Genomic DNA, 16,037 nt, shown 5'->3' on the forward strand with positions numbered 1-16,037 from the left:
ACTATAGAAAAGGATAATTGAACACACATTTAAAGTATTGTTATGCTTCTGGGAACACTCCTATCCTAGGAATTCTAATTACATCTGTAAGACCACAGGAGAACTGTTTAAACAATCACAATTTGAACTCTTGATTCTCCCATATGTAAACGTGGGTATAATTCCACTAAGTCACCTCTCAAGCAAAAAGTCTACAGGGCAACTTTACATTTGAGCACCAGGAGTAAATATAATGTAATAAGACTGATTTCTTCTCAGGCATAACAGAACCTCTACACAAATGAATGTCCTCTTCTAAAAGTTACAAATCCACTTATTCAGAGAATGCTACAACTGCTCAAATGGTTTGCAGAATTCTTTAAGAACTAATTTCTAATCCAATTCATGAGCTTCATAAGAAAATCAGTTTTACTACTTTATAATTATACGTTTTTTAAAAAAGTTATTATCCAACTTGATCACCCACCTGATTTACCACCCTTGGCTCTGAACTGACTTAGCTGTTTCAGAAAATCAAATCCACCCTCAAAAGATGAAAATTTGCCATTGTTGAAAATGTTCCACAGGCTCTGAAGGCAGTTTCCGATGAGAAGTCCAAAAATGTGTACGTTGCCCACTGGCTCCTTACCCACCGCATGCCACCAATCTCAAATCTTCCCCATTTGCAAAATTATCTCTAGGACCCTGCTTCTTTCAAGCTCCCTCTCACCTCCTCTGCAAAGCAAAGCTCCTTAAAAGAGATGTTTATATTTAGGATCCCCCATTGTTCATCTCCCACCGCCTCCTCAACTGACTATATAACCTGGCTTTGGCTCTAACCACTGAACTGAAACAACTCAGGAGATATCCAAAAGACAAAGGAAAGGACTTGATGGCTAAATCCACAGACTTCGTTCCAGATTTGTCCCAGTTTATCTTGCAGCGGCAGAGCACAGGGTAGCTCACCCTTGCTTGGAACTTGTCACCAATTTTGCTTTTCCTTTTCTTTGACTTCTCTAATATCCACCTTTTTGTGCTGCCAACTCCACTTTTTCCTAAGAAGCTTCCACCCTTAAAATGTTTGAGCTCTTCAGTCTACCCTTGGTCTTCTACCCTTTACAGACCACTTCCTAGGAAGCTTCCACCCTTAAAATGTTTGAGCTCTTCAATCTATCCTTGGGTCTTCTACCCTTTACAGACCACACACTCACCCTACATACACTCATTCACTTTGGTGCCTGTAACTACTACTTTTATGCACCTAAATGGCTATCTGTAGTCCAGACTTCTTTCCTGAGTGCAAGGCCTATTTTTTTGTGTGTCTCTTGTCAATCCCCTTTTGGCACCCTAGGCACATAATATCCAAATTTTACTCATCTTTCTCCAACCAAGAATTTGTTGCTCATGTCCTTTAACTGATAATCTCAGTCTCCTGAATTCCACCTTGGCCTAGGGTTATTGACACAATTTAAGGGCCATGTAGGGCTTACTGAGAGGTCTTCTCAGAGAACGAGGTAACAGTGTTAATTGCTTTTTCTTCTTTTTTTTAAAAAAATAATAAGACAAAAGCATACTGAAATCCTGTTCATTCTTTAAGGTCAAGTTCAAAGATCACCTGCCCTTTAAAGCTTCCAAGTTCCTCACGGTATATTACCTTCTCATCTGTGTTCATCTAGTACCTTTTTAAAAAAATTGAACCTTTTATTTTGAGACAATTATAGATTAACATGCACTTGTAAGAAATAATAGAAATGATGTGTACCCTTTACCCAGTTTCTAATGGTAAAATCTTACAAAACTTTAGTACAACATCAAAACCAGGATACTGATGTTGGTATAAGGCACCAAAATTTTACTTAGATTTCCCATTTTTCCTCACACTCATTTGAGTGTGCAAATTCTACACAATCTTATTTACTGCATGTGGAGGTTTGTATAAATGCCACCTCAGTCAAGATACTGAACATTACCACATCAAGGATCCCTCAATCACACCCAACTTCCTCCTGCCCCACCTCCCTTAATCCCTGGCAAGCAGAAATCTGTTTTCCAGTTTCAAAATTTGTCTTTTCAAAAATGTTATATAAATGGACTCGTGTATAACCTTTAAGATTGGCTTTTTTAACCCAGCATGATTTCCTTGAGATCCATCTAAGCTATTTATTGTATCAACAATTCATTCCTTTTTTATTGCTGAGTACCATTACATGACATGAATGTACCACAGCTTGTTTAACCATTCACCTGTTGAAGGACATTTGGGTTGTTTCCAGTTCGGGGCTGTTATAAATAAAGCTGCTATAAAAATTCATGTACAGGTTTCTGTGAGAATATAAGTTTTCATTTCTCTGGGATAAACGCCCAGGAGTGCAATTACTGGGTTGTATGGTGGTTGTGTTTAGTTTTTAAAGAAACTGCCAAAGTGTTTCCAGAGTGGCTGTGCCATTATACATTTCCACCGGCAATGTGTGAGTGATCCACTTTCTCCATATCCTCACCAGCACTTGGTACTGCTTGGAACTTCTCACCAACTTGACCTTTTCCTTTTATCTCAGACATTCTGATAGGTGTGTACTGATATCTCATTGTGGACTTAATTTGCATTCTATAATGGCTAGTGACGTTAAACATCTTTTTATTTGCTCATTTGCCATTTGTATATCCTCTTCAGTACATGCCTTCTGCCTATTTCCTAATTGGAATGCTTTTATACTGTTGAGTTTTAAAGGTTCTTTACATATTCTAGATAGCACTAGTCCTTTGTTGGATACATGGTTTGCAAAATGTTTTCTCCCAGTCTGTAGCCCATATTTTCATCTTCTTAAGTCTTTCACAGACAAAAAGTTTTTAATTTTGATGAGATCCAACTTATCTATTCTTTTATGGATTGTACTTTTTGTGTCAAAGTCTAAGAACTCTTTACCTAGCACTACATCCTCTAAGTATTCTCCTATACTCTTTTCCATGAGTTTTATATTTTTACATTTTCTATTTAAGTCCATGATTCATTTTTGCATAAGGAAGGAGGTTTAGGTTGAGGCTCATTTATTTGCCTATGTATGCTGAATTCCTCCAACACTATTTGTTGGAAAGGCTACCCTTCCTCACTGAATTGCTTCTGCTCCTCTGTCAAAAATTAGTTAGGCATATTAGTGGTAGTTCTGTTCCATTAATCTAGATGCCTATCCTTTGTAGGTTTTTTATAGATGCCCTTTATCAAGTTGAGGATTCTTCTCTTTTCCTATGAACTGAGCATTTTTAGTATGAATGCATGTTGGACTTTTAAAAATGTCTTTTCTGTATCAACTGATCTGATCACATGATTTTTATTTTTTATTCTATTGATCTGATAGATTACATGTATTGATTTTTAGTAATAGCATTACTGAGATAAAAGTCATACACCACAAACTTTACCCTTTTATAGCACACAATTCAGAGTTTTTTACTACATGTACAGAGTTGTGTAACCATCACCACTACCTAATTTTAGAACATGTTCATCACCCAAAAAACTTTGTACCCATGGCAGTTACCCCACATTTTCCCTTCTCTGCAGCCCTAGCAACCACTAACTGACTTTCTTTATCGACAAATAACCTATGCTGGACATTTCATAAAGTAGAGTAAAAAATGTGTGGCCTTTTGTGTCTGGCTTCATTGATTTCAAATATTTCAAGGTTCATCCATATTGTAGCATGGATGAATGTGAAGGAAGGATCAGTACTTCCTTCCTTTTTATAGTCAATAATATTTCACTGCATGGATACACCACATTTTGTTTATCCATTCATTAGCTGATGAACATTTGGATTGTTTCCAATTTTTTGCATAATGCTGCTATGAACATTCATATGCAAGTTTCTGTGTGGATATATCTTCAATTCTCTAGGAGTAGGATTGCTAAGTCATATGATAACTCCATGTTTAACACTTTGAGGAACTACCAAACTGTCTTCCAAAATGGCTGCACCATTTAAATTCTCACCAGCAGTATAAGAGGACTGCAATTCTCTATATATTCACCAACACTTGTTATCTGTATTTTTTTTTTTTACAGCCATCATAGTGGGTATACAGTGGTATCTCACTGTGGTTTTGATTTGCATCTTCAGTAATGACCAGTGATGGTGAACATTTTTTCATGTGCTTATTGCTCATTTGTATGTCTTCAAATTCTTTGCCCACTTAAAAATCTGTTTGTCTTTTGATTGTTAAGTTGTGGTGTTATTTACATATTCTGGATATAAGTTCTTTATCAGGTACATAATTTACCAAAAATTTTTTCCCTTTCACTTTCTTGATGATGTCGTTTGAAGCACAAAATTTTTTAATTTTGATGAAGTCCAATTTATCTATTTTTTTTCTGTTGTCACTTGACCTTTGCCTAATCCAAAGTCACAAAGGTTTGCTTCTTTGTTTTTTCCTAAGAGATTTATAGTTTCAGGTCTTAATTGATGTCTATGATCCACTTAATTTTCATATACAGTAAATTTACTGGTTTTGAATGTCGAACCAGTCTTGCGTACCTGGAATAAATCATTCTTAGACCAGCTTATTGAAGTGGGAAAAGAGAAAAACAATATCATGTTTATCATTTTCTTTTATCCTATCAGTTTTTGTTTCATATAATTTGAGATTCTGTTGTTTGGTATGTACACATTTAGGATCATAGGTCTTCTTAGGTGAATTCAGTCTTTTAAAATTATGTAGCAAATCCTGCTTATTTTAAATTAATATTTGCATGGTATATCTTTTTTTCATCCTTTTACTTTCAACCTATCTATGCTATTGTATTTTAAATGAGTTTGTTGTAGACATCTAACTGTTGGATCATGCTTTTTTTCATCCATTCTATAGATCTCTGCCTATTAATTTGTGTATTTAGGCCATTTACATTAAAAGCAATTATTAGTGTGTTAGGGATTAAGTTGCTATTTTATATTTTATGTTTGTTTCTTCTCTTTCTTGTTACACTGTTTCTCTTTTCTTACCTTCCTGCGGGTTAAATGCATATTTCTTTTTTGGATTCCATCTGGATTTATTTTCACCATTTTTTAGTGTATCACTTGTATAGTTTTCTTAGTGTTTGTTCTAGGTACTACAATATATATGGGATAAATAACTTATCACATATATATTATTTATCAGAGTCTACTGATATCAACATATTACCATTATAAGTGAAGGGTAGAAACCTTAATTAGGTTCCTTTACCCTCTCTACTTTTTATGTATAGTTGTTTTAAGTATTTCTCCCATAAACATTGAGCACTACTTTTGATATTGTTATAATTTTTGCTTCAGCCATGAAATATGGTTTAAGAAACTCATGAGAAGGGTAGTCTACCACATTTGCACTTATTTTTACCCACTCTGATATTCTTCTTTCCATTCTGAAATTCCAAACCTTCTTTTGTTGTCATTTTCTTTTTGTTTAGAGACTTTCCTTTACCTATTCTTTAAAGGCAGGCTGACTAGCAACAAATTCTCTTCATTTTCCTTTGTCTGAGAATATTTTCATTTCTTCTTTATTTTTGAAGGATATTTTCACTGGATATAAAATTCATGATGGTTCTTTTCTTTCAGTACTTGAAAAACGTTGTTCCACTTCCTTCTGGCCTCCATGCTTTTGAATGAGAAATTGTTGTCATTTGAATTGGTGTTCCTCTGTAAGTAATACAAAATTTCTCTCTGCTTTAACAATTTTTTGTACTTAGTTTTCAGAAGTTTAAATATCATGTACCCTGGCACAGATTTATTTGGGTTTACGCTATTTGGAGTTTGCTCAGCTTATTGAAACTACAAGCTTTGTTCAAATTTGGGGCATTATCAGGCATTATTTCTTTGAATACTTTTCCAGTCCCATTCACTCTTTCCTCTTATTCTGGGCCTCCAGTGATACAAATGTTAACTCCTTTGTAATTGCCCCATAAGTCCCTGTTGTTCTGACTAGGGAAATTCTATTGATCTGTCTTCAAGTTGACTTATTTTAACCTGTCATAGAATCCATTGAGTTTCTTCACTTCTATATATTCCAGTTGGTTCTTTTTTTTTAAACTTTTACTTCTTTGCTGAGATTTTCTATTTTTTATTTGTCTCAAAAGAATTCATAATTATTTGTTACAGCATTTTTATATAGTTGCTTTAAAATCCTCATTAGATAATTATAAAGCCTAATTCATCTTGGTGTTGGTATCAATTGTCTTTTCTCATTCAAATTGTGATTTTCCTGGTTCTTGGAATAATGAGTGATTTTCTTTTGCATTTTAGACATTCTGGATATTATATGATGAGACTCTGGATCCTCTTAACCTTGTTTTTAGTAGGCAGTCCCCTACTGAGGTATATAGCACAAGGGATAAGTAGGTGTGCATGTTCAGCTTCCTGCTGGGCCTGCTCCACCAACCCAGCAAAAGTGGAGTACTGACTCACAGTGCCTCATTACAGATGGTCAGGTGGAAGTTTAGCTCTTCTCATGGCTCTGTTGACATCTTACTGGTGAAAAAGGGGCACCAACTCCCACTATCTCATTGCCTCCAAGTGCCTGCTGCCCCTAGGAAAAGGAAAAGCTGAAGTCTGGCATACATACTGCTTTGCTGCTGCAGTTTGGGGGCAGAAGCTCAGCTCCCCATTTATAGCTGTACTAAGTGAATGCCAAATATCCCCACCTCTCACCACTTTGTTTATGCTGATAGGAAGTGGAAGCTTAGCTCACACTGGGTCTTGTTGGCACCAGGGGGTATATCATGGTGACTCACCCTGCCTCGTTAAGTTTCTTTGCTGCTAGGTAGGGACAGAGGCTCATCTCACCACTGGAACCTGTTGACACTACTCTGGTAGAAGAATTGGAGCACTGCCTACTCGAGCTGGATGGAGGACAGAAGATGAGCTCCACCCTCAGCTCTGCCAAAACTACCCCAGGTAGGGTGGAATTCAAACACAATCTGCCTCCAACAAATGGGAAATGGAGTCAGCTCCTCACTTGGTCCTGGTGACACTATCCCAGTAGGGAAATTGGTACTGCCTGTTTCCACTGAGAAGGGGATAAAAATATAGCTCCTCACCTGTTTCTGCTGACACTACCCTGTCAGGGGAATTAGAGCACCACTACTGCTTCCTCTGTGCAGGGAGTAGAAGATTAGCTACTTGTTCAAACCTGCTGACGCTTCCCAAAGAGGGAAGTGGAGTGCATGTGGCAGGCAGAATGGAAGACTCACTCCTTGGCTCCATGAACATCACCAGGTGTGAGAACTGGAGCACCGCTGCTTAATTTCACAGCATAGGATGGCAGTGTGTGCAATATTAACATCTTACTCAGCCTTACTGAAACTGTGGTGGTATGTGTTTGTGTGTGTGTGTATGTGAGAGAGAGACAGAGAAAGAGAAAGGCTTTTTTATTGGTGTTGGGCTGGCACAGAGTAGGTATTGTCAAAAAGATTTTCTGTTGTTAGACCATTCTTTTCCTGGTTGTTTGACGAGAGGAGACAAGTTTTTCTTAGAGATTACTTTTACTGCGCTTTTCAGCCATTCCAGATTGGTGACTTGTGCAGCACCCTGTCTGGGAAATACAGGAAGCAATAAGAAAACTCAGGGGAATTATTGCCATGTTATTCCTAAAGTCTTGAGATTCCGAGGCAGTTGCCTTCATTTTTCAACCTTTTCAGAATCTTCCTATTCTTGTTTGTTGTGTGATGTCCATGTTTTTAGCTGTATGAAGGAGAATCTAGGAGGAATGGGTATATTTCATCTTTGCCAGAAACGGAAGATGTCTGACCCTTATTTTCGTATGGTAATTTTAACATTTTATTCTGTAAGATGTTTTCCTACCTAATTTTCCCAATACACTGCAATCTCTTTGAAAGTATCAGACTGTTTTATCAGTATTCATTTTCCTAGGAATATGTTTTTTTAAAAAAGGAATCAGTCCCAGAATTTACTAAAACATACATTACATTAGGCACTGGCAGTAGCAGGAGGTGGCTGAGTGATGACTGCCCTCCATCCCAACTACCATGAGTAGCAAGCGAGTCACTTGCAGGTCAGTGCGCAGGGGCTGGGAGCGCCAGGCTGCTTAGGGCAGCTCTCCCCGGCCCTGGGTGACTGGTGGTATGCCCCAGTCCTGCTGCCAGAGAAACTGAGGATGGAGAATATAGTTACTCAGCTGTTCGCCATGGGGCTTTTCAAGGCAGGGCTGGCGCAGCAGTCCGAGCTTCCTATGCATGATGGGGTCTCATGGCCGGGGGGGCCGCCGCGAGTTTGAAGCGTGACCCCTGTGGGCTGGGAGGAAGGAGGTTGCTGCCAGGGCCGCACAGGGTGCCCAGGGTCCTGGAAGGAGGACTCTTGGGACTCACAGTTTAACTGAAAGAGGAGATCTGGAGTTGAGTAAAGAGACACCAAGAGGCCATTTACAAATGGAAATACCACAAAGGAGGCTGAAAGAAGCTGGGACCCTGAGTTCGCTTCCCAAGAGTTTGAAGAATCCAGATGCAACTAGAAGTTGCAGAGAGTTAGCAAGTAAGAATTATTGTGTGGAGGCCGGGTGCGGTGGCTCACACCTGTAATCCTAGCACTCTGGGAGGCCGAGGCGGGTGGATCGCTCGAGGTCAGGAGTTCGAGACCAGCCTGAGCAAGAGCGAGACCCCGTCTCTACTAAAAATAGAAAGAAATTACCTGGACAGCTAAAAATACATATAGAAAAAATAGCCGGGCATGGTGGCGCATGCCTGTAGTCCCAGCTACTTGGGAGGCTGAGGCAGGAGGATCGCTTAAGCCCAGGAGTTTGAGGTTGCTGTGAGCTAGGCTGACGCCACGGCACTCACTCTAGCCCGGGCAACAGAGCGACATTCTGTCTCAAAAAAAAAACAAAAAACAAAAAACAATTATTGTGTGGAAAATAGTGGCAAGTAGCATTTCCTGAAAATCTGTTAAGCACCTGCATATTTCCAAGTCCTTTATATTCATTATCACTACACTTTACCATAACACTACTAAGCAGTTATTATCCCCATTTTACAGTGCAGGAAACCGAGACCAAAAGAGGCGAAGTAAAACCCTTATCTTACCGAGAGAGCCATTTAGGAGGAGAAACACAACAGTCATAGGATGACCATTATAGAAAACCAGGGAGCTATGCTGTGACTGCTACTGTGAAATTGAAATAATTTGGTTGTGTAACACTCTCATATCTTTTTCTTTTTTATTTTTTTGATACGGAGTCTCACTCTGTCACCTGGGGCCTAGGGTGCTGAGGCCTCAGCCTAGCTCACAGCAACCTCAAACTTCTGGGCTCAAGCGATTCTCCTATCTTAGTTTCCCGAGTAGCTGGGGCTACAGGCGTGAGCCAACATACCTGGCTAATTTTTTCTATTTTTAGTAGAGATGGGGTCTCACTCTTGCTCAGGCTGATCTTGAACTCCTGACCTCAAGCGATCCTCCCACTTCGGCCTCCCAGAGTGCTAGGATTACAGGCGTGAGTCACCTCGCCCTGGCCATACCCTCATTTCTTGATAAGCTTGTGGATTACTGGTATTGGGGATATAGTCCGATTGAGTTGTTTGCTTAGAAAATACAAATTTCATTTTAATAATTGGTTTCAGTAAAACCTGTGTGGGAAACATTGCTAAAAAAAATTGTATAGTTTGATTATGTAATAAACAGTTAAGTATATTGAATAAATTAGTACATATTCTACAAACTCCTAAACAAGACCTTCTTTGCCTTTTTCCTTCCCCCCTTGTTTTATCCTCTACACATTTATTTACATGTGTCATTTATTATATGCCAAGTACTGAGTTAGCTCCTAGAAATAGAAAAGTAAGATCTTAGTCAGGTACTGCACACCGAGAGTCCCCACTACTTGGGAGGCAGGGTTGCCACTTGAGTCCAGGAGCTCAAGACCAGCCTGGGCAACACAGTGAGACCCTCTCTCTATTAAAAAAACAAAAGTAAAACCCTGCTTTTGTTCTTGATGAGGACTTTGTTAACTACCAGGGAGAAGAGTCATATACAGGTATATTACAGAACAGTATGGCAAGGGAACAAACTGCCAACGGAAAGCAGAGTAAGGCATGACTAATTCTTCCAGAGTGAGAAGACAAACACTTCACAGTGGTGAATATGAGCCCGAGAAAATGGATGAAAAGCAGTGCAAGGCATGGGCAAAACATGGAACCAACATAGAGTAAAACTGGGGAGAGATGAAGGGCTGAATGCAGAACAGGACACTGTATAGGAAGCTAAGAAATTCATTTCCCTCTTTTCCTATCGTCAAGAGAGTGGATCATTTCATTTTTTTTTTTTTTTTACTAGTACTGGTATGAATGTCAGGCTACCAACACTTCTAAAAAAATAAATAAATAAAACATAATGTGTAAATCTTTGTTATCTTTTAGTCACGAATTTCTTAGATATGACACCAAAAACATAAGCAACCAAAGAAAAAAACACATAAACTGGCCTTCATCAAATTTAGAAACTTTTGTGCTTCTAAGAACATACACCATCAAGAAAGTGAAAGAGGCCGGGCGTGGTGGCTCATGGCTGGAATCCTAGCACTCTGGCAGGACAAGGTAGGAGGATCACTTGAGGTCCAGAGTTCCAGACCAGCCTGAGCAAGAGGGAGACCCCGTCTCTACTAAAAATAGAAAAAATTAGCCAGGCATGTACCTAAGTACTCCCAGCTACTTAGGAGGCTGAGGCAGGAGGATCACTCGAGCCCAGGAGTTTGAGGTTGTGGTGAGCTACTGATGATACCAGTATACTCTAGCTAGAGCAACAGAGCAAGACTCTGTCTCAAAAAAAAAAAAAAAAAACCACAAACAGGATAAAATACTTGCAAATCATATATCTGATAAACAACTGGTATTTGGAATATATAAACTACTTTTATAACTTAGCAATAAAAAGAAAACCCAATTTAAAAATGAGCAAAGGATCTGAATAGACATATCTTCAAAGAAGATATACAAATGGCCAATTAAGCACATGAAAATATGTTCAGCATCATTGGTCATTACAGAAATACAAATCAAAACCACAATAAGATATTACTTCACACTATAAGTGCAAATACAGATAACAAGTGTTAGTAAAGATATGGAGGCCGGGCGCAGTGGCTCATGCCTATAATCCTAGCACTCTGGAAGGCCGAGGCGGGTGGATCGTTTGAGCTCAGGAGTTCGAGACCAGCCTGAGCAAGAGCGAGACTCTGTCTCTACCAAAAAATAGAAAGAAATTAGCTGGACAACTAAAAATATACATATAAAAAATTAGCCAGGAATGGTGGCACGCGCCTGTAGTCCCAGCTACTTGGGAGGCTGAGGCAGTAGGATTGCTTGAGCCGAGGAGTTTGAGGTTGCTGTGAGCTAGGCTGACGCCACGGCACTCTAGCCTGGGCAACAGAGCGAGACTCTGTCTCAAAAAAAAGATATGGAGCAATTGGGACCCTCATACATTGTCAGTGGAAATGCAAAATATTGCAGCTCCTTGGGGAAACAGTTTGACAGTTACTCAAAAGGTAGGCTGACCATATGACCCAGCAATTCCACTCCTAGGTATTAATATATACCCTAGAGAATGGAAACATGTCCATACCAAACCTCCACACAAATATTCTTAGCAGCATTATTCATAATTTTTAAGAGTTGGAATCAACTCAAATGTCCATTAACTGATTAATAAATAAAATGTGGCATATTTATATAATGGAATATTATTCAGCCATAAAGAGGAGATACATGCTACAACATAGATGAACCTTGAAAACATTATTCCAAGTAAAAGAAGTCAGCTACAAAAGGCCACTTACTATATGATTCCATCTATTTTTTTCTATATCATTACAGCATAATTTCCAAATAGATTTTATTTAAAATATGTAGAAATTAGTCATCTTGTCTGTGCATTCATGTTTCTACAATGCTACAATAATATGTCTAGGCAATAAATTCAAATATTGTCTTCTTTGCCAGTAGGCATTTTTCCACCTGTTCAAACAAAAATCTATCGATCTCTGAATATTTGTGTTCTCTAAGAGTAGTGCTATCTATCAACATTTGTAGGCTGACAAACTACTGAAGATAGCACTTACAATTAAGAATGCCCAGTTGTGGATCTACTTTAGGATCCATTAATCCTTGTTACTATCTATGAGTTTTTGTAATTTCACAAACAGTGAGTTGGGATTTACATAAAAGGAACACTCCTGCCAGTAGCTTCAAATGACAATGACATTTGTTGCCAAACAATTTAATCTTGCTTCCCTCCAGCTAAGGAAAGAAGGGGTTCCCTTGGCAAGGAAAGGACAGAGACTTAAAACACAATCCTTGAATTTCCTGCATAATCATTTCTCCTATGTGGACCATGGTGGGGCACAGTCAGTGTTTATTTGTCAGATAAATGTGGCAGATGGTCATCAATAGGATACTATTTCTTTCAAATCCAAGAACAAGACTCTGAACAACTAAGAAAGGATATTTCAAGCATAGTTATGCACTACTAGAACTAGAGGGTTTTAAAATATCTAGTTCAGTAATTTGCAAAATGTATTCTAAGGAACACCAGTTCCATGAGCTGATCCATGAGAAAAATCTCTAAGAAATCTATTAACCCACGCTTTTCCAAAAATACTTCTCCACAGAACCCTTTTTCTCCATAACACCTATTAAAACCCAAAGAACTCATGACCTACCAACATTTTTTTGAAAATCCTAACCTGGTCAAAATCCATTTTACAAAAGATAAAATTGCCCAGTCCTTCCTGCTTCCCTAAATTTAAATGATTTGCCCAAAGTCACCCAGCTAGTAGTCCCTGGAGAGTTAGGACAAACTTCTAGTGTTCTTTCAATGCTGCCACACTGCCTTACCAGGGGAACCTTTTTCTAAATGGCAATTTAATCATATTGGACTTCCTGATAAACAGCAAGATCATTAGTCATTTAATGTTAGTTATGTTTGAAAGCTTTCCCACAAAAGGGTTGACCTGAAAGAGGTTAGTATTATATGACTCTCCTTTAAAGTTGCTATTTCAAGGTTGGTTTTACCTGGAGTGAGAGGAAATTTCTGTCTATTTGGAACAGCTCCATCTTGAAGATATTTCAATATTTCTTACCACAACACCCTTTCTGTGCTCAGTATTTTTAGCTCATTGTTTTCTATTTTGGCAGCCGAGAATCTGCAGTTTGTAATTTTACCTCCAGCTTCATATTTCTTCTTAAAAGTGAATACAATGTCCTGTTTATAATAATAAAATCACTAGTTGGCAGAACGACATTAAATGGAAAAAAAAAGAGAAAGCAATTGGAAAATTTAGAGCAAGCAATTTTAAGTGCCAAGTTTCACATTTGTAATGGTCCAGTGGAGGTCACTGGGCTTCCTTTTTATTGAGGGAATAGTAAAGAAATAGATACCCACAACTTCTCTCATAAAAAGCTATAGAAACTACTTCCACTTCAATGAAGGTCATGGTTTTTCTGAAAAGTGACATGATTCAAACTTCCACAATAATACCAACTACAGGAAAAACATAAAAATCAGTTTAGCGTGGTATTTTCCTCCTCCAATATTTAGGTTTTCATTTTCCACTTTAATTGAGCTTTTATGCTTTGGTTTCCTATTCCAGTTTAACAACAAAAGAAACAAAACAATATGAATGAAATTAGAAATAACTGGAGCCAGTCTCAGAAATAGCCTTGGGGTTTCTTGGGCTTCTGGTACACCCCCTTTAAGCAGTTTCCTTGGACATATTATTTTCCTGATCCCCAAAGGTTTAGAGTATTAATGTTGCTTTTTCTTTCTTAAACCTCATATGCCTTGCTAAAGAGAGCTACAGGTCTAGGCCATGCAAGCACAGGTTCTCTGGAGACTGGAACAGAAGGTCCAGAGAAAAGGTGATGCCAACCAGAAGCGTTAGATCGCCCCTAGGAGTTCACACCAGCCTAACTTCTTGAAAATTGCTAACCAACCATTTTTCTTTTCAAAATAAACACTATTTCTCCCAACTTCAGTTTGCAAAATATTACCCCAATTCCACTGGACTAAAAAACTGGAATTTTACTGACATAATTGGATTATGAGGTTTAAAGATTGATGGAACTTTTCTGTTCCAAATATAATTGTTCAAATACCAAACCTAAATGGGTATGTAGAAGTTCTTACGTAGCTAGAGACAGAGTAACATTGCAGGCTCTGAAGCAGGGTGACCCAGGATGGGAGATCAAGAAGTGATCAAGCCATAGGACTTGTAAGCCCTGTTATAGAAGGATCTTGGAATCTTAGGGGAACATACGGCCTTTCTGCAGCACCAGACTACAACATAAATGAAGACAACTTTAGTCACTTCTATGCCTCTTCATTTCTCAGATCTCAGCTCATGTACCCATGATCCTGGCAGTTTGTTCATCACTATGTTATAGCACTTCCATTATCTGCTGTAATTTATCTGAGTATGAATCTGTCTCCCTGAAGAACAAGGGCTGGCTCTTGGTTGTTTTTGTATTTCCAGTGGCTAAATGAGTACTTGGCATATCTTATATATAAACACACATACTTATTATATTAATATATATACATATATAAGCAATATATGTAAATAAATGTTTGAAGGAGGTTTGAATTCATTAGTTTACAGAATATGTACTAATTTATTAAACATAACATATTTTTCAGCATGCACTGGGACTCAAAACAATGATAGCTCTTTTTTAAGTTCAGAATGTTACAGGGGTACACATGTTTTGATTACATGAATTACTTCTGTATGGTCTGAGTCAAAGTCATAAGTGTCCATCACCCAGATGGTGTGCACTGTACCCATCAGGTGTGAATTTACCCATCCCCTACTCCCCCCTATAATAGTTCTTTTGATGTTCCTAGGAAAATGAATATTGATGATAAAAAAAGCTCTTTGAAAGCAGTGGACCTCAGAGCAGAAGAAACTACATAATCAAAAACACTTGTACCAAGTACCTCTCTCCTTTATTACAATTCCATATCTGCCTATGCCTTAATAATTTGATTCATGCTCTTCTGCCACAAGACTGAGAATTCCATAAGGGCAGAAAACACATCTATTTTTGTTCAGTGTCGCATCCTCAGTGCCCATGGATGGTGTTCAATAAATATTTGTTGGCTGAATAACTGAATAAATCTATCACAAGACTCGTCCAAGAAAAGGAAAAGGTAATCAGATCCAAATATTTCCACATACTTATAGGCTTCTCTTTATGTGTATTTTTTTATTGTAAAAAATAAGAAATTAACTGACACTACAAAAATACATGAATTAACTTTGACACCCACACTAGGAGCGTGAGTCAGGTGGTAAATGAGGTCTACAGATGAAAGAGCCAACATTCCAGAACACAAAAGTAATGACACTGACACTCTCGTTGGTTCCTATGCTTTCAGCCAAATGCAATTAATGGGTATTTACCCATACCCAGTTACATGGATTTATGAATATTATCTACTTTTAGCTAAACTAATCCTTACAAAATAGGAATATGGCTAAAAAAATTACTGCAAAAATCCAAAGATTGAAAATAATACTAAATTAATAATACTAATTCTACTAGTAATACTACTAACACCAGAAAAATGGCAACAATGACATTTCCTCTGCTCCTGATATGAATTCATCCCCAGCCACAATACAATTTCAAAACAATGGCTGTCAATCATGCTACTAAGCAGGTACTTTAGAAAAAATAAACACCCTTAATCTATCCCTTCAAGGTAAAGATGGCATTTTAACAATGAGAAAAAAAGTTATTGCATTTTGAAAACAAAACAACATATTCAACTTTTGAAGATAACATTTTTCAAATGGATGTTTTAAAATGCTTCCCCTGTTATATGATTTAGGGCCTAAAATAATATAAGTGTATAAACTGCAAAATTACTCATATGTACACATTTAAACTTCTAACAGAATTATCTAACTAGTTTTTAAAGATACCAACTGAAGAGTAACAAAGGATTATAAACTCATTTTTTTTTTTTTGAGACAGAGTCTCGCTTTGTTGCCCGGGCTAGAGTGAGTGCCGTGGCGTCAGCCTA

General features: G+C 37.9%; 1 protein-coding gene across 5 annotated transcripts in view; it reads right to left on the bottom strand.

The window, feature by feature from the left end:
• The window catches only part of DIS3L2 (DIS3 like 3'-5' exoribonuclease 2), a 307,510-nt gene that overhangs the window by 141,621 nt on the left and 149,852 nt on the right, over positions 1-16,037 (bottom strand). Inside the window, exon 10 of one of the 5 annotated variants that reach the window (XM_045559642.1) lies at positions 7,456-7,535. The exons of the other annotated variants lie outside the window; for them this stretch is intronic. Coding sequence (XP_045415598.1) covers positions 7,502-7,535 — 34 coding nt within the window. The 3' untranslated portion in view covers positions 7,456-7,501. Of the gene's footprint in view, positions 1-7,455; positions 7,536-16,037 lie in introns of those variants that run through there. 5 annotated transcript variants of the gene reach the window in all.

This window comes from Lemur catta, chromosome 8 (assembly GCF_020740605.2).
Source record: "Lemur catta isolate mLemCat1 chromosome 8, mLemCat1.pri, whole genome shotgun sequence".
NCBI classification, from domain to species: domain Eukaryota; kingdom Metazoa; phylum Chordata; class Mammalia; order Primates; family Lemuridae; genus Lemur; species Lemur catta.